The 26,273-nt window shown below is 40.5% G+C and overlaps 1 protein-coding gene across 6 annotated transcripts in view; it reads right to left on the bottom strand.

The window, feature by feature from the left end:
* Positions 1 to 26,273, bottom strand: part of LOC131360294 (A-kinase anchor protein 13) — a 72,122-nt gene that overhangs the window by 38,598 nt on the left and 7,251 nt on the right. For all 6 annotated transcript variants that reach the window (XM_058400564.1, XM_058400565.1, XM_058400563.1 and 3 more), the window contains exons 2-8: positions 24,782 to 24,825; positions 20,216 to 20,366; positions 13,944 to 14,231; positions 11,665 to 11,848; positions 9,651 to 9,846; positions 7,098 to 8,928; positions 5,249 to 5,325 (exon numbers count right to left, since the gene is read on the bottom strand). In XM_058400564.1, the coding sequence (XP_058256547.1) occupies positions 5,249 to 5,325; positions 7,098 to 8,928; positions 9,651 to 9,846; positions 11,665 to 11,848; positions 13,944 to 14,231; positions 20,216 to 20,366; positions 24,782 to 24,814 (2,760 nt within the window). In that variant the 5' untranslated portion in view covers positions 24,815 to 24,825. The remainder of the gene's footprint in view (positions 1 to 5,248; positions 5,326 to 7,097; positions 8,929 to 9,650; positions 9,847 to 11,664; positions 11,849 to 13,943; positions 14,232 to 20,215; positions 20,367 to 24,781; positions 24,826 to 26,273) is intronic.

Raw genomic sequence — 26,273 nt, 5'->3', positions numbered from 1 at the left:
TATTTACTTATAAGACTGCATTTTTCTTTCAAAAGATTCAGTAAAACGTTTAACATCAGTTTAGCTTTCTCCAGTCAATTAGTAATAATTTATGTATATAAAACATTTTGTACAAACGTATCACAATGTCTACAATTTTACAGAATATTGCATAATGACAGAATTTTGATGATAATAATAATATTATTATACTTCAGTATTATATTGTTAGTTGATTATATGGCCAATAATATTTTGTATATTTTTGGCGCTGCTTAATTCACAAATCTGATTGGTCAGAAGGTAATGATGGGCAGCTCTGACAGTCGGTCCAGCTCTAATTTTAAAAATGCTGGTCTATATTATTGCTTCTATAGTACAACTCCTTCACAGGGGCTTGTATGTTGAACAAATCACCAATCTAAGTCTATCAAGTAATAAAATAAAATTGTGTTATTTAATAAAGAAAAAGGGATAACCATTAATACTCATTAATTAACCATTAATCATTTTCTGACAGGAGATATTTTTAATTTATTTATTCATTAATGATTTTATTCTCCAGTGTGAACAGACAGGAAGTTGTCTGTTATGGGAAAGTCTTCAGGACAGAAGATTTCCCAGGTTTTTTTTTTTTTTTTTGCTTTATTAACTTCAAGATAGAGGGAAAAAAAGAAAAGGAAATTGTTTATAACTGCTATAATGTGAGTGATGACCTTTCACAGATGGTAATATATTAATGGTAACTATAAAAGCAAGTCATTTATTAATAAATTTTTTTTAAAATGTTGGCAAATTTAAGTAGTGTGGGTTAAAATGAGGACGATGTGGTAAGAGTAAACTATTTGCACTGGGACACATCATTCCACCCCAGAGTTGATTATTTTCCTACAAAGGGAAAATATATAATCTAAAATATAATCTAAAACGTATTACTTTCATAAACACATCGATGCATCCCTCTGAAGGCTGTAAAACTAGCTCAGCAACTCAATATCGTCTTACCTGCACACTGATGTGACAGTTATAGATATTCCATCTATACCAGAAGCTTTTGCTTGATCTGTTATTTCGCTTAAACTCTTTCAGATCTGCTGTATGTTCAGTTACAGACCCTTCAACCAAACACACAGTACATGCTTCTGTTACCCAGCATGTTGCCAGATATGGCCTGAGGTCTCTCACCAGAATCTGGCACGACTTCTGTTCTCATTACGGATCTGTAGCGCTGCGGAGAGGAGTTTGCAGGGCCGCACTAGCAGGCCTGGTCGGAAGCCAAACACTCAGAAATGCACCCAATAAAAACACACATGGTATAAAAATAAACGGTCCTAGGACTCGGTCTTGATGCATGCCTTATTCAAAAGCCTGGGAGCAAAAAAAAAAAAAAAATGAGGGTGTCAGTTTTGTTTCTAGTAACACTTCCAGTAACCACACTGTTGCTACGTTTTTAGAGAAGCATTCTCGAAATGTTCCCAAGCTCGGTCTTAAATCTGCAGCGGTGTCTAAAGCGTAGAGATTTCAGCTGAAGTACAGTGGTATGAAGTCACTTGGCTGAGTGCCCCGTTTCCATCAGTCTCTCCAGGCCGCGGGCCAAAGGAAACCGTTAAGATCGAGACACTGGCTTCCAGACTGCCACCAAATTCCCCTCGCCCCTTTTGCCCGTACAGTCTCCTCATACTCACACACACACAGAGATTACTGCCACAGTTCTGTGCTCAAACCATCAGCAAGGCTGCAGCACAGCCAAAGTGAAAAATATATCTTGCCTTAAGGAGTCATTAAGTGGTGCGGGTTTTCAAAACCAAACTGAGGAATGTCTGCTGACTGACCGGTTCATTATAGCCTTCTCTGTTCAATCACAGGCATCTGCACGGGAAAGCACAATGATCTAACCAAGCGAACAGCCTGTAATTTTATGATGTGATTTACAAAAGGGTTCTTAACACTATCAGCTAATGTGCATAAGAAAAGCAAGAACACTACACAACACCTGTAATTTTCCTTTCAAGCTTCATGATATAAGAACATGCTACTGACTCATGTAGCAGTTCATGGGAATTGGTAAAAAATGACAAATGATGCATCATATCTGCAACACGGCCTTCTCATGTTGGACAGAAGTGGGTTCCCAGGCTTGATTCATCCTTATTACACAAACACTGTGCACCTACTCACACTCACACACACACACACTCACACACACACACACACAACATCAGACAGTATGACATATGATTCTGCTGGATACTCTTCAATCAAACTTATGTTAAAACCTCCACTTTATCGGACGCAAACGACACACTGACAACGATATCGTTTTTTTGTGCGAACCAAACAACAAAAAGTTGCTACACTGACCAAACAGAAATCATGAACCATAATCATACTCTTACCTTAATTAAAACCACATCCACAGCTCGTCCTCTTTTGGCACACAAACTGTACCTCCGCTTGTGTCTCTCGTACATTTCCCCCAAAAAAGTAAGGAAAAGTTGATCCACAAAATGGGGTTTATTTCCAACATGAGGCCCTTACGAGCAACGTCTCTGCTGCTGGAGCTTTTGGAAAAATGAGAGAGTCCTAATCTTTCACATCTGTGTGAAGAGCCAGCCCCTTTCACTCGCTCAACTTCGTTCAGCCCTCTGCTCCCCCTCTCTCTCTCATTCTCTGTCTCTCGCTCCCTCTCTCTCTCTCACACACACACAGTTGCATGTCCTCTCCTTCTGTATGTACCCACCCATACACACCCTTTTCCACCCTCTATATGCCCATATTCACTGCCCCCCCCTCTCTTTGAATCACACCTATGAGCTCAGTTCCTGAGTTGCAGGGAAGTCTGTGCAGTGTTGCTGATTGATAACAGGTCTGCATGACCTCAGGATTTAAATGGACATCCTATGGCACTGATGTCTTCACTGGTCAGCGTGCTGTGTATATACACGCAACAATACATGCCCTTAGAAAGCTAAAAGCAGATAAGACAGCCCAGGGGTTGCTTAAATACAAGGCAACACTTTGTGCTGATTTTCCCCATCTGCTTATAATCCTTGAAGATGAGATAAGCAAGAATCGCAGTTTCAGCTTGGCAGGATAAATCTGCACGCAATTTAATACAAACTTCAGCACAAACTTGGAACGGCGTGAAAAGACAGCTGGCCCTGAGGTCAATACATTACATTGACAATCCCATGCAAGAAAGCACTGAATCCACCCTAAGGGGGGGGATCAAATTGAAGGCTGGGCTCTTGTTCAGGCAGAAAAATGTTTTACCTAAGGTTAAAAGAGCTTGTTTAGCATTATGCATATTCAGTGTTTTGGCAACTTCCATCCAAAATTGGTATCAGTATTTACACAAAGTTACACACATACAGAGTCAGGATGCGCATGTGATTCAGTTGATTTTCTGGCTGCGCCATTTCAAATCTCATGTGCGTAGCTCATGCGTCTAAGTTTGCCTGTGTAGAAACATCCAAGACCAGGAGTTTTACCATAATCTCTAAACCACTGCCTTTAAAACACAAGCACTTAGGGAAAAAATCAGAGATAGAAAATAAGGACCGTAGAAGGAGATGAGCTCTTTTGCTGTCAGATGTAGGCGACTAATATGATGCTACATAATTGAGAAGAAGCGGCGAAATAAACATCCATCAGGAGTCTAGTCCTAGTTTTAAATCATGTGATTCAGTGCAAATGAAGTTTATTTTAACAACAGCTTCAGTGTTCAGCAGGATTTCATTGTGTGCACAGGATTTAGTGCCTTGTTTTCCACCATGCTTTAAATTCGATAAAGAAAATTGATAAAACAATATAGGTCAAAGGTCAAAATCTCACATAACTGAGACACACCCCTGATTTTACCCCGTGTGCCTAACCTACACAACTTCACAATAGCCTTTAGTTACATCTGAGGTCTGAATACTGATGACTAATAATAATAAGCCCACGTATATGGAAAATAGTCAGGAATCTAGTTGCATTTTGATTCTTGCATGTACAATGTAGACTAGATGATGGGCGATTTCTAGCCGACCGTCGGTGGTTTGGTTCGCACTTTTATAGCAAAGCTAATTAACCTTCCTCTCCTTTAGGTTTACTGAAGTTTTACTGCTTCTTTCCACATAATAAAAACCTCAAAAGCTGTTAAACAAAAAAACCCTTATGAGCGCTGGCATTCTGACAGACACTGATGGAGTACACTGCTTCAGTGTTCTCCTCCTAATCCTTTATTACACACATGCACATGGAGCACAGAAACAACACACTCTCTCTCTCTCACACACACACATACACATTGCCACATGGTTTCCTGTTATCTGTCTTCTCACCCACCCCCACCAGTTTGACCTCTCCTAAAAGTAAACACTTCCACATTGCTCCTTAACTTCACATGCTAGCTCGAAGCCAGCTAGCTTTGCTTTGACTAGGCACAGACAACAGAAGCTGCTTTGCTCGGTAGCTCTGGCCCGGTCTCATGCACACTTGTGAAGCGCTCAGGAGCACATTAGGTAAACAACCCAGAACTGGGAAACGTCGCCATGGAGAGGAGTGGCGAGCAAAGCAGATTTTTTATTAAGCGTCCTGGCTGAGAGCACATGACCAGATTGTATTGTGTATACGTCTGCTAATGTCTGGACAAAAAAAACATTCAGTGTCTCATTGTAGACAAAACGGCTGCGAGGCTAGACCCGGGTTTATTGTGTTGGTTTGTCTGTTTGTTTAGAGTGCAGTTCAAGCATCTTCATATCTTTATGGAGCATGAAGACGACAATGAAAGTGCAGAAATCACATCTGGTGTCAGTTATATAAAGAGTGGCACTAGAGGGAGCCAAGCAAGACGCTGCATCACCGAGATAATGCTGGTGGCTCGGTGTCAGAGACTTTTACAAGGGCAAATGCTGCCACCAGTTGGTCACTGTACGAGCAATTATATAAATAATACATATAGGACCACCTGTTGGACCATTTGTGTGCTCTCCTTCTCTTCAGTGAAAAGAAATCCTGCTTAAATGCAGATGGAAGAAGATTAAAGAAAAACTGTGGGAAAATACTTCAGTGAGCAGCTTCCCAAAAATGCATTCTTTCTTAGAAGAGACCAGTGCCAGGGTTTCCATATTAAGTGCAAGTATTCGTTCTGATCAATCTTTCATGGGAGAACTGGAAAAGATGGTAATCCATGCATAATCCACTCACACGCCCAAATCTTTTGTGACTAACACATCCTGGATTTAAGAGGAGACTTCCTGCTAGGAGGAAAACTGGTACTCACCATAGATACTGGGTTTACACCTCGGAGACACGTCTCTGTTTGCGAGTCCACCTGATCGTCCAGGGAGACGGTTAGCTCTGTAAAGGCACAATTTGGCATGGACAAGCGCTCAGTCATATAGCATAGAAATTGAGCAGGAGTTACAAAGATTACTAAATAAATATGGTAGTGCTCAGGACCAAGGCCCATTTTTAGATTCCTGGGAGTGAGACAGAGAGGAAAAATATTATTCTGTTTTTCTTTTAAGGGAGTGATTGATGAAATTAAAAACGTCCCCAGCCGTGCCACTCATATGAGGAACAAAGACCTTTCTGAAAACAACCAGGCCAGCTAGGTCAGTTGTATTATGTAATTCCACAGAGGTAACAACAATAACCCTTATGGGCGTAAACGTGTGCTTTTGCTTTGACAGCGAAGAACAAAAATAATTGGTCAGGAAAAGGGTTGAAGACAGTGTCGTCTTTGCTTTTCCTGGTTATCTCAATGACATCACCGGTTGCTTAGTTACACTCTGTTGTAAATATATATCCTTGGATCCAGGAGCACGCCCCATTTCCTTTTGGCTCGGGCAGGATGGAGTTACACATGCTACTTTTAATGATTCCTTTGGGTTTGGGAAGAAATAATTACCGTGCTTCGGTTAATCATAGAAAGCCTTTCAGACTCTTCCTGCCATTGCCGAGTCAGAGATGATCTAATAGTGGCTTTACTACATTCTCTCCATCAGCATCCAGCCAGGAGGAGGGTGTTTTTTGCTTTTATGATCTCAGTGTTGACGCAGTTCATAAATGGTTGCCGTATGCAGGAGTTAATAAGCCTCATTTGTGTTTTTATGACCAAACTAGAAGAATAAAAGAATAGTAGCTACAGAAGGTTACACGGCTTTATTCTCTAACAACAATAACTGGGTGGCGAACATTAGAGTGATCAAGAGTCGACTGAAACTGTGATATTGAGATAAAGTATGCTAACATTGAAAGATATCTTTTAAATGGCTGACCAATCACGGTGCACCTAGATAATATTCAAGTTTCAACAACTTATATAAGACTTATTATCTCAACATATGCTATTTGGTATATATTAATTGTATTATATAGAATAAAATGTTAATATTTTCTGTTTAAAATGATAGCGTTTTAAAATGTCCTCAGTTAATGTGAAAATGTATTTTATTTATTTTGACTATATGCTATAAAGTCATTTTGACTATATGCAGTAATGTGAAAAAAAAGGTTTTATTTTAAATTTAAAAAAAAAATCAAACAAAATCCGATTTAAAAAATCACTTTTCCAATGAATTCACACGATTATTGTGATAAATAAGAATGCTTTCGGTATTAAGGCGAAAAACTTACACAATCTATACATATACAACTATAACTACAGCACAGTTCTGTTTGATGTCTCCATTCGGATTGGTCAAAAGCTGTTCTATAAAAGCTAAAAATTTCCGGCACTTCAGATGAACAGATTGGGTAATGATTATTATAATCACTAAACCTCTTGGTAGCTTGTCAAGCAGGCTTTTTTTATCGTAGTAACTTCACCAGGTAACACATCTGTTATAGTGTGAATAAAGTTTCAGTTAAATGTTAACTATAAATCACTGGCAAATCACTGTTCTGTAAAAGGAATAAATCATTTTGATATCAACTTGTGGTGACATGTGGTGGTGTGGTTCGTCCTTCATTAAATATTTTCCTATAAAAGCACACCCCATAGTGTTTTAATCATTACAGCTGTGCAGACATCTACAGCTAGCTCCATAAAGAATATCATCATAACCTAGTAGTATTCCATATCTTTAATTAGATCTTTGAGGTGTAAAGAGAAAATTCTATCTTACCTTCCTGGTGAGCTTTGATTTGTTCATCGACGTCCTCTTTGTGTTCAACTTCCTGTGTCTCTTTCGCCTCAGTCCACTCTGTAACCGTAGAATCGGTGTGCACTACTTCAGGCTCATTACTGTCCTCACTTTCAAGCCTTGACCGCTCATCAAGTGAAAATGAACCGTCTACAATATCAGCTGGGCTCGTGGCAGAGAAATTACACAGCACAGACTCACTGTGGTCAAAACAAGGCTGGACGCCTTCCTTGATAATTATGAGTCTGCCTTCCGTACTTGGTTCCACAGTTTCTTCTGAAACTAGCGAGTTTGGAGAAGCAGCTCTCTCTACTTGGTCAGAAACTCCATCTCCATTTTTTAATGAGATTTCTTCTGTCCGGTCTTTGTTCTTCAAAGAAACGCTATCCTCTCTGTCTTCTGTCCCTTCTGAGATCTGATTTTGCTGGCATTCAAATGTGAGGCTGTTCTGCTGTGAGACTTCCTGTGGGTCACTGGCAGAAACCGTCTGTACCATGTTTGCGGAAACCCGCTCGGCTTCCTCAGGTTCTAAAGCGTCCTCGCTGGATGGTGTAGAAGATTCAGGCTGTGAGCCAAGAGCAGCCAGGGAGACGTCAGTGCTGCATTCCGAAGTTTGTCCTTCACTCTCACTTCCTGCTGTTGTTTCAGTTACGACTGTTGAGTCTGGTTCCCCGGTGGCTGCTTCTGGTTCTGGCTCAGGAACGTCAGCGCTGTTCTGGGAAATAATATCAATTGTCACAGAAGATGCATCATCAAGTTCCAAACCTAAACTACACGGATTAGTCTCTGCATCTAAGGGCGTCTGAAGCTCTTCAGCCGTATCGTTCTTTTGACATGTTTCATCTGGAGTGATGTCGGATTCCTCCTTGTGATGGCACGTTGTAGCAAATTGTTCATGACTACTTTCTGTTTCGGCGTCAGGACGGGAAATATCAGGGGTATCTTCCACCTGTGCATCAGTATTATCTTTTGCAGTGTTTTCCTGTTCTTTGGTTCCTAGTTCATAGTTGTGAAGTGTCTGACTGGCATTTATTTCATGCTTGTCATCCACTGGATGTATCATATCTGCTGATATAAATGGACTTGCCGATTGTAAATCAGCCTCGTTTGATTCTTGCTCGTCATTCCTTGACTGCTCTGCTGCTAAGGTCTGTTTTATTCCCTCCATCTCCTCCTGCTCCAAAGAGTTTCTGTTCTCGTTCCCCACCTCACTCCCACTATCACTGCTTTCTTCACCCTGGGAACAAGATTCCAGATCAGAACATTCAGGTGTGTCTACAGATTGAGTGATTCCCATATCTCCTGCTGCTGACTCTGATAGCTCCATATGCTGGTCTTCATCTGCTCTCACCAAGCTGCACCCCTCTTCCTGGACCTCCCTTTCAGGCCCCTCTGCACTCTGCTGTGCCTCACAGATCAGGCCGTGAGCTCTATCAGTTTCCTCTCGCTCCTTTCCACAGGATGGGGCTGCACTTTCTCCCTCAGAGCTGTTCTGTAAGCTGTCACGGCTATCTCCTTGTATGCCAGCAGCTATGCTTTCTGCTTGCGCTCCATAATCTCGGTCGATGTTTTCACAAGAGCACGCCCGTTCCTCGTCACTGTTGCCATTGTCTGTCACAGACGCAAGAGCCTCGGCCCTTAACCAACGACCTCCGTCAGCTTCTCGGCACTGGAGTGGACCTGGATGCTCGTTTTTGTTTCTTTTCTCACACACAGGCATGAACTCTTCCTCGGTGATGTTGACTGAGTTGTGCTGTGGGTGCTCGGAACAGGCCTCTAGGTCGTCTGCACGTTCTTGGCCGATGTGTGGCAGCTGAATAACAGAATAACATGAAGAATAGCTTCTCCAGTAATGGAACTTCAACTATGCGACGTCATTTAAATCTTATCAGCAGCAGTCCTTGCAGTTATATAAAACACTGTCTCGATAGCTCACATTCTTGCAGATTACACATCATGAAAGGTTAAAATCGGAAGGGCATCTTTTCAGACACTCATTGCTCGTCCTGATATACAGGAATTATGTATGTAAGGATTATGTATTATGTATGTATGTAAGAAAGGAAGGCAGAATTCAAGCAAAAAGCACAAATCCTTTCTAAAACACTGGGACTACAAATAAAAAAGCTTGTATTTTACATTCCTTTCTAATGTAATGCAACAATACTCATTGCAAATTAAATTCTTGACAACAACCTGAGTGAAAAGTAGAATCTCTTAAATATTTACATAAAGCTCAGGCTCTTAGAACTGGTACGTCTCCTTTTCGCTTTAATAACAGCGTGCACTCAAGCTGACATGGAAATTTGTGCACAAATTTGTGCAACATTTTATGATTCCTTTTAGATCAAATCCATCCGAGTGTTGTCTGAACACATGCTTCAGTAGATGAGATTAGTCGTGAGGAAAACATGACCTTTGTACAACACAGTTAACATGGTCAACATCACACATTTGCTCGCCTTTAAATAGGTGCCTAGAAATAGCTCATGATATTATCCGACTTTTGGACTGAATTAAATAGTATGAACTCACCTCGACCTGGGTTGTGTTTTGTAGAATCGCACGCTGCAACTCTTGCACATCCTCTAGCAGGCTGTGTGGCGTTGTGCCAGGCTCGTTGACCACTGACAGGGTGTAGGTGTTCAGATCCGGGTGGTGCTGCACCACATAGTCACCAGAGCAGTGTCGTTTACGTGTCTCGGTGCTATCCTGAGTGCCTGTCTCCTCCCTGCTCAAAACATACCACCTGATTATAAAACACACCCAAACATCTCGAGTGCCTCCTATACACACTTAAAACAGAATTTCTCTGTAAACATTACTCTGTTAATCAGTTACACTGAAGATAGAGTTCTCCAAATCACAAGTCTGCTCTCAGCTTAACATCCAAAGTCAGTTTGTTCTATATGAGGTGTAGTGGGTGAAACCCTTTCCGTCTGACCTCAGAGATTGTGCAATCCTGGGTGGAGTGGACTTGGTGAGGCCCGAATGGCCCTGAATCAGGCTGATGTCACTGGAGCAGGCAAGACTATTTTTTCTTCTTTTTTGTGTGTGTGTGTGTGTGTGTGTGTGAGAGAGAGAAAATCTTCCAATTATCTGTTAATAAAGGAAGCAATGATGCAGTCTGAATGCCTGCAGTCACAGATTTAACTCAACAGCAGGTGGCCATTTTCTCAAACTTCATAATTCTGCACTTACAAAATAGAACTTAAAGACTGCTGCGTTACTATAGTGTGTGGGATATTCCCATGCTTGGTTGCAAAAAATAATCCCAGAAGCCTCTCTTTACATGTGGAGGAGGAAATAGGACATAATATAGCAGAATGCAACCCACGCTTGTCCTAGTTTATCCCCAGAGATATCCTTTAGCCAAAGGGGAACCCTGCTGTGTAATTCATTATGAATATTCTCACAAGACATCCCTCAAAAAAGCCTTGATCCTACACTATTTCGCTAAAAATATTGCTTGGCGTATTCACTTTATGCAAATACACACACTGACCTCTTTAACAGGCCACCAATCTACACCTGCTTATTCATGCAATTATCCAATTATGTGGATCAAGTGCAATGGATATAATTACACAGATACGTGTCCGCTCATCTCCCGTTGTGTGGATTTTCGCACACAACAGTCTTTGAGTTTGCTCAGTATGGTGCAGGGAGAAAAAAACCTCCAGTGAGCATCGGTTCTGCAGTCAGAATCACCTTGTTCATGTGAGAAGTCAGAGGCCTGAATGGTTTGAGCTGACAGGAAGGTTACAGTAACATGAATAGCAATAGAGGAGGAAAGCATCTCAACACGCTGGTAATATTTTCCCCATTTTGATATTTGATGTCCAGCTGTATTTGCATAACTCTATACACTACACTGCTGCTACTGTACCTGATTGGCTAACTGGATATTTGCAGGAGCGTGCAGGTGTTCCTAATAAAGTGATCAGAGTGTATGTTAGGAAAATATATAACTGTGTTGTTAAACTTTTATTATTCATCAACACCTTCTGACCAATCATAATTAAGCGCTGTGAAATAAATGTGTATATACAGGTAAAAACACACTGTAGAATTTTGCCATCAGCCCATTTATTATGTCCTGAGGTTCAGAGGGAATGACTGAGGCTATGAAGGAGCAGGCACGGCTTAATCAGCCAACACAAATTTAAATGAGCTTTTTGGTAAGCCAAAGAAACTTAGCTTTGGGCTACAGTAAATAAAATACGTTTCAAAATGTGTAGGGTGCTAATTATTAATCCAGGCTGGAAGGAGCCAAATTAAGCTTTTTTATTCAAATTGGATCTTTCATGCATGTATTCGGGCAACATTCAATACACTCCAAAAAGAAAAAGAAAAACCTCTTTATGTTGCTAATAATGAAGCCCAGCTAGCAAGTCCTTAAGCTAACTGGATCCTGCTAATTGGTACATATTATATTTCCTGTACTCTGTGATTACGTAATTATGTGAAAGTTTGCTTTAACATAATCCCAGGGTTAGTTTGCAAACCCCATGAGTGTAGAAGCTCTCTGCTGTGATGACACACTCACTGTGTGAGTAGCTCTAGCAGCGCGTTGTGTCCGCAGCTCTGTGCCAGAGTAGCCGGGGTAGCACCTTCCTGGTTGGGAAGTGTCAGTGCCTGTCTCGCTCCGGGCTGGTGCAGGAGCAAGGACGCCACTCGCTGGAGCCCACGACGAGCCGCAAAGTGCAGTAGAGTCTCCTGAGGCTCCAGATCTACAACACAAACGTTAGAAGGTCAGAAAGCAGGTAGCTTATGTTTTTTTTGCAGCGGGTCAAAGTATTGTTGCTTTCACTTTAATATCAACCGGGCTCTTGAATCGTGAAGCGTGTCGACATATTTGATTGGGTGATTTGTAACCATTGTGTCAGCACAAAAAGCAGGAGGCTGGAGGCAGGTTCAGCCTAGACTCGACAAAGCAACGCGTCCCTTTTCATTGGGCATGTAAGTGCAATGATGAATGGATGGCACATTCACGTGTTCATTTTCAATTAAAAAAGGTTACACAAGAGTAACTGCAGCGCTGCCCTGACATGTACCAAGCCCAGGTCACTACAAGTTTCTTGCAAACCTACATAAAAGACGTTCTGTCTCTCCGTCACCTTCTCTACCTCTAACACACACGCTCTTCCTCTTTGAATCGAGTTCAATGCGAGGTTTTCTATACAGGAGATGGTTGTGCAAGGTGAAGAAGTCTGCTTCATCTATTCTTTTAACTGCTTTGAAAACTCATACGTCAATGTCTTTCAAAAACCGTTGCAAATTGACATTGAAATAATTTGTCAGAATGTAGCTGGATTTGTAATTATTATTTATTAACCAAAGAGTGTTGTTTCGGTTCTTTCAGCTCTTTAGTTCTTTAGCCTCAGTGGGGAAGGCTTTGAGCTACATGATAAGAAGGACGTATGACGAAGCACTACTGATCAAAGCCCTTGACCCTCAGCTCAACTGTTACTTGCTTTGGATAAAAACACCGTCACAAATTCTGCCTCTCAGCATGTGGCACAGTTCCCAGGGTATCGAGCGCTGCACGGGTTTGCTATTTCCTGATGTGTTTTTGTTTATGTTTTGCCAAGTACCTTTGTTTTCATTTTGTTCCTGTCTCCTCCCTGATCATGTCACTGGGTAGTTACCCTAAAGTGCGTACCTGTTCTTTGTTTAACACTGTCATTATTTTGTTTGTTTATACCCTATTGTTTTGTTTTTTTTGTTCAGATTATTAAGTCTCGACGGATGTTGCGTATGTTAACATGCCATGGTTTCTTGAGCTGTTTTAAATATTCCTGTTTGACCCCATTATGATTTATGACTCAACTCCACATAATAAAGAGCACACTGATTTGCACACTTCCTACTACGCTACAAACATCTTCTAAAGAGATAAGTAATTATTAAGTTTCAACGTTTTTCAAAGACTCTTTTACAATAAGGCTAAAAACTGCAGTGTCTCAGGCTTGATCCTTCGGTAAAGAGTGAAAGTACTCGTCATGAGGTACTGCTTGAGGAACTGAAAGTTTGCCCCACTTCTGTTTTTGTGCCTTATAGAAACATCATAGGTATAACTCCAGACTTGAGTGTAGCAACTTAAGATGTAGTAGCAAATGGACGGTCCAAATGATCTCCTGTTCAATAAGGGTCTGCACAGTTTGGCATCACAGCTTAAACTCTGTGCACAAAGAGCAAGACTGGATGCAGCGTTGTTATTCTAATCTACCCAGAATGTTTGTCCTAGAATGGCATGCGTTATATTCGTGGTAACCCTGGTAATCAAACGGGAATGCAAAATGGAAAAAAACAGTGATAAAGAGGTTAAGAATAACAGCAGTGTTTCTGCTGCTACTTGAGAAAAATTCCGTAAAGATCCTGTGGGATGCCAACGTCATAGACCATCCACAGAACATTTTCTTACGTAAATATATAATAATTGCTTTAGTTATTCAAAACACAGATAAACTCTCCAGACAATCCGGAATATTGCTCATATTCTGATTCGCAGACGCCCTCTACAGGTATTGAAATGAATTAATAATACGAGTCATATCAGCTTATATGGTATATATCCTGCATTAGGTTTGCATTGTGTTGTGTAGATTGTTTTATATATTGTATGTTTTGCTTTGTTAGTAGAACTGCAGAAACAAATTCTACAGATTTTTCCGTTAATTTTCACTGTCGGATGTAGCACTTCTGCTGGAGATATGTGCAGAGGTAGAAAATTCGTTATAGTACAAAGTTTGACCATGTGAAGGGTTTCCCCAGGTTGCCAAGCATGAACCGGATCTCCGCGTTTGTCTCTGAAGTGGCTCTTACCGTTACTGTCCTGTAAAAGACTCCAGTCAGGACGCAGCGTGAGGTGTTTGAAGGCGAGTGCCAGACTCTGGTCCAGTTTCTCACACTCCTGCAGAGGGATGTGACACTCGTTCAGCAGAAGTGCTCCCTCCGTCCCTTTGTCCTGGCCCACTGCACTCAACAGGAACTGGGCCATGTCCAAGGCCAAGTCCTGGACAAAACACATCTGCTCTGAGGACAGGTGACGAACGAGGCCATCTGGACCCTCAGAAAACAGAGTGACCACCACCGACTCGCAGCGGTCGTGGGCTGGAGAGGGAGAAAACGGAGTCAAGAAAGTTTATTCCTATAACCTTATTTCAAATCAAATTAGTTGAAGATGGAAACCTGCCTCACGGAAATTAATAACTAAAATTTAATTCAAGCTAGATCTGCTCGAAAATGGAATAGAGATAACTAACTACCTTGTTTTTATATGCAACAACCTTATACACAAGCATCTCTAACTCTAACCCTGGCACTTCACTTATTTCCTGGGATCTCTGATATCTGTAGCCTACTGAATGTTTGTTTTCCTTTGATTGGCTCTGTGTCACCACAAATTTAGATGGGATTAAATTGTGTCCAAACAGCTGAGACTGATTCATCCTTTGTGATCCAATCGGTGTTGTCATACAACAGATTCATAATTCAGATCCAGATGCAGAGTATGTCGTTGTAAACACTTTGGGCTTCAATCTGCACTATTCTGGGTATTGTGTCTCAATTTCTGACAATACTGCTCAGATATATTACACATGATAAAAAGTGGAACGGGTATAACATTAAAGACCTATTAAAGCAGCGGTGACTTCATGTATGCAATTAAATGTGACTCACATAAGTGACAGTAATTCCTTAACTAACCTGTAATTGTGCTGTAATGACTAAATATAATGAAAAATGCTCCACCTACTGCAGAATACCATTGGAATTTACTTGCCATATGCCAAACAGACAAACATTTTTGGAAGACGCGTGTTATACAGGGAAATGCTTTTTTTCCCTTTCCTATAAACCTCACGGTGTTAAAATATCTGCTTCCTCACAGCAGTAAAGTAGACTCATTATCTGTATGGCAACCCACACCCAGCCCATAACCACTACAGCAGGAGCCTGTGGTTCCTGTAAATGCGGCAGCCAAGTCTCACCCTACACAGCAACACACAAGACTGTCAAAGTCCAAGGTTATATCAACCAAGCACCGACCGAGCAAGTCTGCGGTTATACACAGTGTGAGCTTGCTGTTTCCCAACACGTTACCCAAAAAGAAAAAGGAACTGACATGACATGGTGTTGTTTAACAGACGCATGAAGCAATCATTCATCATAACACTATAGGTCTCAGGAAATGAGAACGCATAGTATGTTCAATCATTAACATGCCATAAATGACACATGTCTCATATCTGACAAAATATGACACTAGCAAACCCATAAAGACAGAAAAACTAAATTTGGGGTCATAAGTCCACCCAGGAAATTCTTCTGTGTGCCCATCAGCCGTTTGTACCACACCCAGGCGTGTTGGGCCTGGACTAGCGTTAATGCTAAATCACTTGCCACGGGCTATAAAGACCAGCCAAGCTGACCACAGAGTCAAAACAATCTGGCTGAGGTTCGGAGGTTCTCTATACAGAAATGAGTGGCTGAGCGAATAGACATTCAATTTGTGAAGCTTCCCTAAACCTTGTACCACAGTTTATGGTACTATCCAAGTGAAGTAACTTTAAAATATCAGTGCATATTTGCTAATATCATTTGTCAGCAAAATGACAGACATGAAACTGGAGGAAGTGATGTGTTTTATTCCTCTTACAACACAGCAGTTTGCTTAGGATTCTTCTAAGCATTGGCATCCAATGGTCAGGATGCTTAGGATTCTTCTGCTTTTTAACTGTTAAGTGAAATTACAAGTCACGTTAGTTCCTGTTATCACTTACGCTAGAATAGCTAGAAAGCATCATTCCTGTTCCAGACACGTGTTTTTCTCTTTTTCGCAAACTCTGTCCTTTCCCATGATGGAAAACTTACTGACTTCATTGTATAGTCTTTGTTAAACAGCAACATGTCTTTCAATACGTTTTTTGTTCATCTCAGATCGTCGTGGAGTGTCCGCCTTTGTAAACCACCGTGCAGCCTGCACTAGTGCCAGAGCTGCTTTAAAATGATAATAATGAACTATCCGACCAATCAGATTTGAGAATTCAACAGGACTGTGATTGTTAAACGGATGTTGTTTGGTCCTCTGAGAGTTGTCACACCATCAGAGGCTTGATTGTGGCCTATAAAAATGGCTGCACTAGACTTGCACACTCACTTCCTCATTCACAGTCACCAGTTTACGGATCAACTTCACCTGTTCCCAGTCGCACTCTCACTCACACTTACAGAAATCGCAAAGTATTATTATTCTGATCTCGTTTCTGCTTTTTCTCGACTTGCTCTTGCTCGCCCTCATGCGTGTTGTTTGTTGCTGCTTGTCGATTTGGACCTTTTGCCACCGTGTTATTAAAACTTCCTTACCTGCAACTGCATCTGTCTCGGCAGCCCTTCTATTATAACACTGATGAGAGAGCAGCTGATCTGGATTTCTCCTTCGTTTTGCATGAATAGAGAACACTGATTATTTGCATATATCTAACGATTCTCGGCACAGAATAAAGCTTATCAAAAAGCTTCACTGCAAAAGCAAGCTCTGTCCCCTTTGGGAAGACAAGATGATACTGCATTCAAATTTGAGAGAGAGAGAGAGAGAGAGAGAGAGAGAGACTTGCTATGAAGGTAGGGACAGTTATTTGAGTGAGATTTATTACAGGCACATGCTTTCCTAGCTCACAATAGCACTGCTAGTAAAGTCTGTCTTCCTATTTCTGTGTAACGCTCGATTACACCCAGCCAGATAATGTAAATAGCGTGAGTGTATTCTCTGTGGGCTTTAATGCTCCCTGTGCCCTACTCTGCCTGCTCCAATCCACCTGAGCCTTTAATCAGATCACTGAGCATGTTGTGTTGACATCCTGAGTGCTGCTGCGTCTCTGCTGGTGTGAGAAGGCAGACATATGAGCAGGATGGTCGAGCCACATTGCTGACAATCAAGCCAAGTGGGCCTGAAAGGTCTGAGATATGATGCAACTGCACAAACATAGAGTTTGGACGTGTTCTAGCCTCGGCTGCAGGGTTTCTGCACTAAACAAGTGTTCTCTTACTAACAGATAGCGATGCCTCTGGACACACAATCCCATGCACATTACTCATCCGTCTGTTAAACTCTCCCACCACATTCCGACACCTTCTTAAGAAAATGGCTCTCGGTGAAATGGAAAGGGTTAAGCTAATGCAAAGGGAATGGTTAAGCCATCGCAAATCCTCCTTAATGGAATAGCACAGAAAAAAATGTGTTTTTTACAGACATATTTTACTGGGCATGTTATGTTAGTCTACTGCGTGTGTGTGTGTGTGTGTTCCAGCAATTTGTTTCTTTGCCATTCTTGTTGTAGAGTGCTAAGAAAAATGTGCGCTACTTCATACACAAATAAGGAGCAAAAATAACCACAAATATTTCAGATTTTTTCAAATTGGCAGTCGTTCCTGTGGTTCTTGTGTAATTCAGTGATACAAGGTCCAGCATTAAGGGAGCAGCTATTGAAATCGCCTGGTCGTAAAACATAGGGTTGTTTTTCAGAATTTCAATTGGCAAAGTAAGGAATTTATAATGAGTATTTTCGACCCTTACGTACATTCCCAAGTGTGAAGGGTTCATTGACATAATTTTCATTTACTTACGTCACATTATATTACATTTAATTTGCATGGTGTGAAACCCTCTGTGAATAGCTGCTAGTGGAATGATAAGACAATAACACTGGGAGTTGGAGAGCAGCAGGGGCGTGGTTGAGTTTCAGCTGTGTGGAGAGGAGAGGAGGCGGGACGAACCGGCAGGAAGCACGTGATGTTTCTCACCTGTGTTTATTACGGCGGACTCTGTGCTTTCAGTAGAGAGAGATAGAATAAGAGAGAGAATGAGAGATACTGCATACTGCTTAACAACACTTGTAAGACACGCACACACCCACACACATATACTGTACATGCCAAGGAGAGTGAACTTGACCCTGATGGAGCAAAAGCCGCCAGTCCGGGATGATCCTTTTCCCTGTTGTTGTGTTGTTTTTGTTTTTGTTGGGTTTTTTAAAAGGGTGCTGAAAAGTGTGGACTGAATAAACGCCAGCCAGAGCTCAGCTAAAATTCCGCCTCCCAGGTCTTCCTCCGCACCCTCACACACCGGGGCTCTACAGAGACCAAATCTAATTCATCTGATCTCATGCCAAGCAGAGCACTGAATCCGTTTCTATCATCTATCTATCTGTGTGGGAGAGCGAGTGCAAACTACAAGCACAATAGCAATGCTTCTAAATGCCTCCAGTACTCTCTGCAACAGAGTTCAACTTTCCAATCCTCAATGCTCTCATGTCCACAGTCAAGATTTCCTCCCCGATGTTCTCTTCTGGTTGTTTCTGTTCTTATTTACAAAATTCCCACCGCCAGTGTGGGATTTGATGCGGATCTTCCCAAGTGAACTCTTCTGTGAGCAATTATAAAATGTACAGACAACGGAGCACAAGTAATTAAAGTTGTGTACTATGAAAGGGTCAGTGAGTGTGTGACTTTGAAAGTCATGTAGCGTGAACTCTACCACACTGCTGTGCAAGTTCAGTGCTGCCATACTGTATATCAATTATCTGTGATAACTTGACTCATGACTCAAGTGTAAAGCTGTAACAACTGTCAATAGTAATATTCAACAGAGAAATATTAAATAAATAAATACAATCTTATGATTAATTAAGTGTGCCATGCGTGTGGAGGTAGCATTTTTACCCCCACTTTAGCTTCACACCCTCTACGCTACCTGTATGTATTGTATCAAGTGCTATTTTATAGACCAAATAACAGTGAAAGACATATTTCACAAATTAATATGATCTTTATCTTCATCTAATTATTCACAATATATTTTATTTGTATTTGTCTAAAGTTCTTGTTTCCTGTTTTCCTTACCGGTTTTCCAACTGTTACGGTTAAGATGAAAAAATACATTACCCATCAGTCCCACCCAATCACATGCCCATGTCACATGTCACTGATCACTCACACCACTTACTCCTTACTCATTAACACCCCTATTTAAGTTCTGGTTTTCAAGTGTTGCTATGAGTGTGAGTATGTTGTCTTGTGTGCTACAAACCCCCTTGCAGTCCGGATCTTTTTTTGCCTTGTTTCTGCAGTTCAAGTTTATGGTTCTTGTATTCATGACTGGTTTGTTTTGTACTTTTCACGTTAAATAATCTGCACTTGCACCCACCTCCTATACATTCCCTGACCCCAGTCGAGTAGATTTTTGGATTAAACCTCCACTAAATTCTCTAATAACAGTGCCAAACTTGTGGCTGATTAACATAGCGCCCATACACAGCATCTGATTGTATGCATGTGAAAAAACATTGTTTTGTGCAGTAATTTCACTATAATGATGTTCATAAAAGGCCAGCGAAGTCGGCCTACATATTTAACCAGCCGGATGTCAAACGCACATGTCCCTTTGCTTGTTAAATCACATTTAATTGGCCACCAGCTGCTATGGTGAAAAACAGGATTAACCAAGTGAGCTCATGCATGTTAGAAAGCTACTAGCTGGGAAGATACACTCTGGGCAAGGGAGTTTTGAGGTTTTAAAGTTTACTGCAGTAAGAGATGCAGAAGGTGTTTGGTGTTTTTCATCTGCTACTTATATGAACAATTGGCTGATGCTTTAAATAATTAAATAAAAAATTATGACATACTATCTACTACATATTCTCCTACTACTGTTTGGTATCTGGCAAAAAGCATGCATGCATCACATTTACAAAGGTATATCCAAAATTATTTTTCGGCTATGTCTCTGCCATGGCCTTTGTTTCCTATTAACATTCACTGTATATCACCATGCCATCATAAGTAGTCTCATTATTGTCTATTATCCAGGTATGTACTCCTAGTATAGTCATTATACTCTAGTTTCCTGATTCCCTAACTCGTTTAGTCCCTCTGTTTCTCTCGCGCTTCTCTTTATTTTCTGTCTTTTTCTCCTGATTATGTCTTCAAATGCCTAAGGATCAAGTTAAGTTGCATGCACCCTGCTACATCACCCTGGATTATGACTGTAGTTTATGTAATCCTGCTTGTTGCATAAATAAAGGAACAGTACGTACCTGGACACACCAGCTGTAGGGTGTCATGTCTGATCCTCAGTGTGCTGCTCACGTGCCTCTGAGTCGAGCCGGTGAAATGCAGGAAGAACTTCACGTCCTCTGTCTCACACCGCTCGCCATTGCTGAGCTGAACGGTGAGAACGCAACTGCCCTAATGCACAACACCACGTGTTAACAATGTATTATTATTATTAGTAGTAGTAGTAGTAGTAGTAGTAGTAGTAGTATGGTGGTTGTTGTTATTCTTGTCCATTTTATTTATGAAGCACAGGTTGCTTTACAACAAAAAAAATGATAATGGCAGCAATTCAGCATCTCCATTTTGAGGCAAAGAACCTTCCAGAACTTTATCCAGAGTTAAGACAGATCAACAGTCGTATGTACAATGATCCCTCTCAGAGAAATGAGAAACTGAGTCTCAGAAATGAAGTACAAGATAATCACTTCTAAAGAAGTGCACGGTATTCAGGATCCCAAAACTAAACATGACTTATTGTACATTTGCTGCACGATAACACTGCATAAATAATTGCATTGATTTTTTTTTTGTAAGGTTATACACACTGCTCATTTAACCTCTCACAGTCTTGAGTTGTTCAGTAATGCGATGAATTATTCATGAACTACATATGAAACTCAAAAGAAAGTCTTTAAATAAAGCGAGAAATGTAGGATGCGTCCTTTCATAGGGTTATGGAAATGAAGAGCTTAGAGTATAATTAACATTCAGGTTTAACATACAAACCAATTATCTGAATTATATATATAGTAATCTCTATAGTCTAAGTCTCAGTTTGCACCACCACAAAATGTGGAAAAGCTCAAAGGAGGTGAATACTTATGCAAGGCGGTCTGAGAAAACCTGTTAGATGTCACTTAAGCTGGATTCTGGCCGGAAAAAAGCAGCCTACAATGAGCACTCTGTTTCAGAATCAACTGCTTCAGTAGAGCCACCGCTGTGCCACAAAGCCACTGTAGGGTTTTTGTGATCATTCAGCCACAAGAGCGTTAGTGAAGTCAGACACTGATGTTTAGTGAGGTCTGGGGCACAGTCAGTGTTCCAGTTCATCCCAAAAGTGTTCAGTGGGGTTGAAGTCTTGACTCTGTGCAGGATTCTTGTTAAACCATGTCTTCATGGAGCTCGTTGTGTGCACAGGGGCATTGTCATGCTGGATCAAATAACACTAAAGACATTCCACACTATCGCCTGCTTCCAACTTTGAGGCAACAGTTTGAGTGTGAATCACATGTGTCCACAAACTTTTGCCCATGTACTGTATTTTAGTTTGGCCATATATTGCATTTTCAGACACTAAATATATAATAAATCTCTAGTAAATCCAAAAATGTGACACTGTCACACTGTTCCTGTTATCGCTTGTGTTATTACAGCTCTAGTTTATTCAGCTTCTGTTTTCTTTCTCTCTCTTGGCGTTTTGGAGAGAAAATAGTGCAGCTTGCCATTTTGCTGAGAAATCCTCAGTCGTAAAGATATTCTCATGCTGGAAATCGCTCCGCTTTACCTCAGACTGTTATACAACAAAGTGCGAGCAGTGGACAATCCTTCCCAAAATGCTAAATAAATGTCTGCTGATCAGTGAATATTTAATCAGTGCATGAGGAGCAGCTGTGTAAGTGTTACTAGAGACAGAACAAATGCAAAATAAAATATTTATTTTACAGCATTGTACTGTCATAGAATCTTACAGGATTGTGCTGTGAATTATTCGGAAGTGCACCAGTTTGCAGTAAAATACCAGAAAATGCAGTGTATTGTGGGACACAAAAAAAACCCCCAATGCTGTTCGAGTTGAAATTTCGATGCTAGCTCATATATTAGCATGTGTTAATTCAGTGCTAGCATAAATTGAATCAGAAGCTAATGATGCAGCTTATACTGGCTCAGTGGTTAAAGCGTTAAGTTAGAAATCATAAAGTTGTGTGTTTCCAACACCCCTATACCACCAAGATGCCAAGATTTCCTTTAGAAAGAAATTTCTGATCAGTCTCAATTACACAAATGTAAGAATTCCTAAAAGTATTGGAATATATATATTATTATATAATATATAGATATTACATTACATTACAGTTACTCGTCTCCAGGGCATTGTGACCCTCTAACAATCTCTAATCACGTACACAGAAGTTTAGAGCTTCTTCCTTTCAGATTTTCCATCACTATCTGTTATATATAAGTTTTACAGTGTAGAAATGATCCTTTATTAGACTTGACCAGAGCTGCTGTTTTTGAAAATGATTCAACTCTTCACCTGACCAATCAGATTTAAGAATTTAGCAGCACTGTGCTATACACGGTGCAGTGTGTATTCCGGGTTGTGAAAACAGCTTGAAAAAAACCACAGAAATGGGAACTTGACTCGATGCTAAACAATGAGCCAGAGTTTCAATGTCTTAATGTTTTCCGATTAAGCATTTCCCTATACAATAATGACTTAGGCCCAGACACTTTTACCAAAATCACAAATGACTGATACAAGCAACAGCCTTTCAAATTCTAACGAGAATTCAGCAGAGAAATGGGCGTTATCTCACATTTAACAGTGGTTTAACAGGAAATCGTCTTCTTGTTGACCTGAAGAGATTACCGCAAAGAGAAGTTGCACAAAACCTCATGCACAACAGTAACACACACGCTGAGCGTTCTAGTCGAGGGCGTCTCCACCTTTCACCTTTCACCACAAAGTTTTAACAAACAGATAGAAAGTGATTTTCAAACTTGATTCAGGGAAAGTGAATTAATTACTGAAGGAAATATAGCCACAAAATTTATACAAAATTTGATGTTCAAAACAGAATAAGTGGGGAAATTTGTAAAATAAATTATTAAAAAATAAATTAATTAATATATATATATATATATATATATATATATATATATATATATATATATATATATATATATATATATATAAATTATTTTTTTAAATATATTTTTATTCCTCTGTAATCTGTAATGCTGTGACAAAGTAATTGCCTTTATAACCAAAAAATTCAGCTGTTGATTTTCATAATGATTTTAATAATTTTCCATCAGTTGGCTGTTAATGTATATGATTCATTATTTCCTGATTTGCTATGATATATTCATTTCATTAGTTACATAAAAACACACGACTTTTTCGCATACTCTATACTAACTGTGTGTGACTACAGCTAAAGTCTTTAGTGAAACTAAATATCACTCAGTATTGGAATAAATCCCATGAGCGAAAGACGGGGAGACAAGAGGAGGTGATCTGTCAGTGCCATTGTTGCTGTGCTCTCAGTGTTGTGACTGATCTGATAGCTTTTCACCTGCTTAATTGCACTGTGTGAGGTGTCTTTGAAACCAGATCAGATTTCAGAGCAGCCGGGAAACCCCTGTGCATACGACCGTGTCTTTGTTGACAAGAGACTCAGGAGGAGAGCGGCATGAGCCCAGTAACTCATCCAGCATCCACACACTGCTACTTCACCTCTGTAAAGCAGCTCAGTCCAGTCTACTACAACTTCAAACATTATGCTCTGTCCTGGTCACAGAAAGTGGAATAATAATCACCATAATTGTCTTTTATGCCTTTATGGCTTGCAATATCATCACAGTAGTGGTTTAGTCCTCGTGGTTTTTATTAGACTTTGAATTGTCCGCAATAACAGTACACTCATTCGTTCTTACGCGGTAAACACTTTATAAGTGAGGTGGATCTATCCAGGAACAAATTATGGATAGAGGACAAGCCTATGTCAGGCATCACATGCCCATTTGCTCTCTCATTCTTTACTCCTATGAGATTAACCCAAGCTCAGGACTGAATCCAGGACGATGGAGGTGTGATAAGAACAAGGCTATTGAAACAAATAAAGTTGAAAGTCTATTTAAACACAATCTCTTGCTTGTAAAGGTCAGGATTTAGCAACTCTAAGGGCAGTGGTGCCTCAAGTGGTTAAGGCTCTGGGTTGTTGCTCAGAGAATTAGGGTTCAAGCCCCAGCACCACCAAGCTCCACTGTTGGGCAATTGAGCAAGGCCCTTAACCCTCTCTGTTATTGTTTCATAGCTGTCCCTGCACTCTGACCCCAACTATCTCAGCTGAGGAAAAGAATTTCACTGAAATGTATGTGTGGCGATAATAAAGGCTTCATGCCCTCAGTTCTAACGTGACTAAATGTTGACCTTTCCATTAAAATGCAAATTTTCCATTTACTAATCGAAATAGCTAGATAATAATCTAGTAATCTAGCTAAATCTCGCATTTCTGGTCTGATGATCTGCCTTCAGTTCAACCACTTATCTAAACACATGTGACTGGATAAACTGCAACAGAGCATCTGCTACAGGGTTAGAAACCCAGGGTCTCTGAACTTTTTCGGACATGTGAGGGTCAATGCTTCCTGATCTCTAGCAGAATATTTTAGCTGAAGTGACCTATGTGACTGATCGTCTTTCGGGTGGAATCGAGAGACAAACTCTCTCACCGACTGTCAAGAGGTTCATACTCTGCAATACTTTTATACTGACTTTTAAACCAGCAGGTGCACAGAAGGAGCTTGAAAGATATACTTACATATAACGGAGCCTGGCGTGGATTAAGTTTCATGACACTGGACACTGCAAAGAAAGTAAAACAATGTTAGAGAAGGGCTTGAGGTACGGTGCCAGTAACACTACAAAAACTTCAAGCCAGTGTTTCTGCAGCTCTGCATCAGCGGTTCTGCTTTTCCTGAAGTTCTACTCGAAAAGTATCCAATGCATACAATGAAAAAAAATAGCCTGCCTGCATCATTACGAAACAGCAACTTCCTGGAATGGGATGAATGCTGGTCTAAAAACAGGGCATTAAGTACTGAACACTGCATCATTACACTACTCTTATTTCTCTGGAGCTTTATTCAAACTTGCTTACCCTAGTTTATCTCTATATATGTATACTTTCTGTATGAACACTGTGTATTATCTCGGGTACTGTTGTACATACAATGCACACATATTGCACAGACATATATATTTATATTTTTATACATATTGTGCTCTGTATGTATATATATATATATATATATGTATACATATATGCATATTTATCTGCACTTTCTGCAATAACAATAAAGTTGTAGCTACACCAATCAGGCATAACATAATGACCACATGCCTAATATTGTGTTGGTCCCCCTTTTGCTGCCCAAACCAACCCTGACCCATCATGCACTGTGTATTCTGACACCTTTCTGTCAGAACCAGCATTAACTACTTCAGCAATTTGAGCAACAGTAGCTCGTCTGTTGCATTGAACCACACAGGTCAGCCGTTGCTCCCCACGTGCATCAACGGGCCTTGGCCACCCATGACCCTTGTTCCTTCCTTGGACCACTTTTGATAGATACTGACCACTGCAGACCGGGAACACCCCACAAGAGCTGCAGTTTTGGAGATGCTCTGATCCAGTCGTCTAGCCATCACAATTTGACCCTTGTCAAACTCACTCAAATCCTTACGCTTGTCCATTTTTCCTGCTTCTAACACATCAACTTTGAGGACAAAATGTTGACTTGCTGCCTAATATATCCCACCCACTAACAGGTGCCATGATGAGGAGATCATCAGAGTTATGGCTGATCGGTCTATCTATCTATCTATCTATCTATCTATCTATCTATCTATCTATCTATCTATCTATCTATCTATCTATCTATCTATTCAGAAGCAACAAAATGGGCTGAGTGTGTAGTAGTGTTCACATTTACTGGATCATTTTCTTACTGAATAGTAAAAAAAAAATATAGACAAATCTCGGAAATGGTGGTCATGTAAAAGGCTATTCATCCAGCTCTAATAATACTGCTGCCTTAATCCTCTTGCCTTAAACACACTGTGTGTCAGTACTCACCTTCGTACAGATGCAATAATATAGGGCCATAACATTTACATGCATTCATCTAGCAGAACTGAATCATTGCACAGGATCTGATTTTCGATAAGAAAATGCAGCAAGGCTCAGGATTTCTGCTTTCATACTTCAAGTCATGTCTGCTGCATAAAATAATTAAGGAATAAAGCATGGC

This window comes from Hemibagrus wyckioides, linkage group LG10 (genome assembly GCF_019097595.1).
Source record: "Hemibagrus wyckioides isolate EC202008001 linkage group LG10, SWU_Hwy_1.0, whole genome shotgun sequence".
Taxonomy (NCBI): Eukaryota; Metazoa; Chordata; class Actinopteri; order Siluriformes; family Bagridae; genus Hemibagrus; species Hemibagrus wyckioides.
The sequence above is the reverse complement of the archived record's forward strand: the minus strand, read 5'-3'. Positions and strand labels throughout refer to the sequence as shown.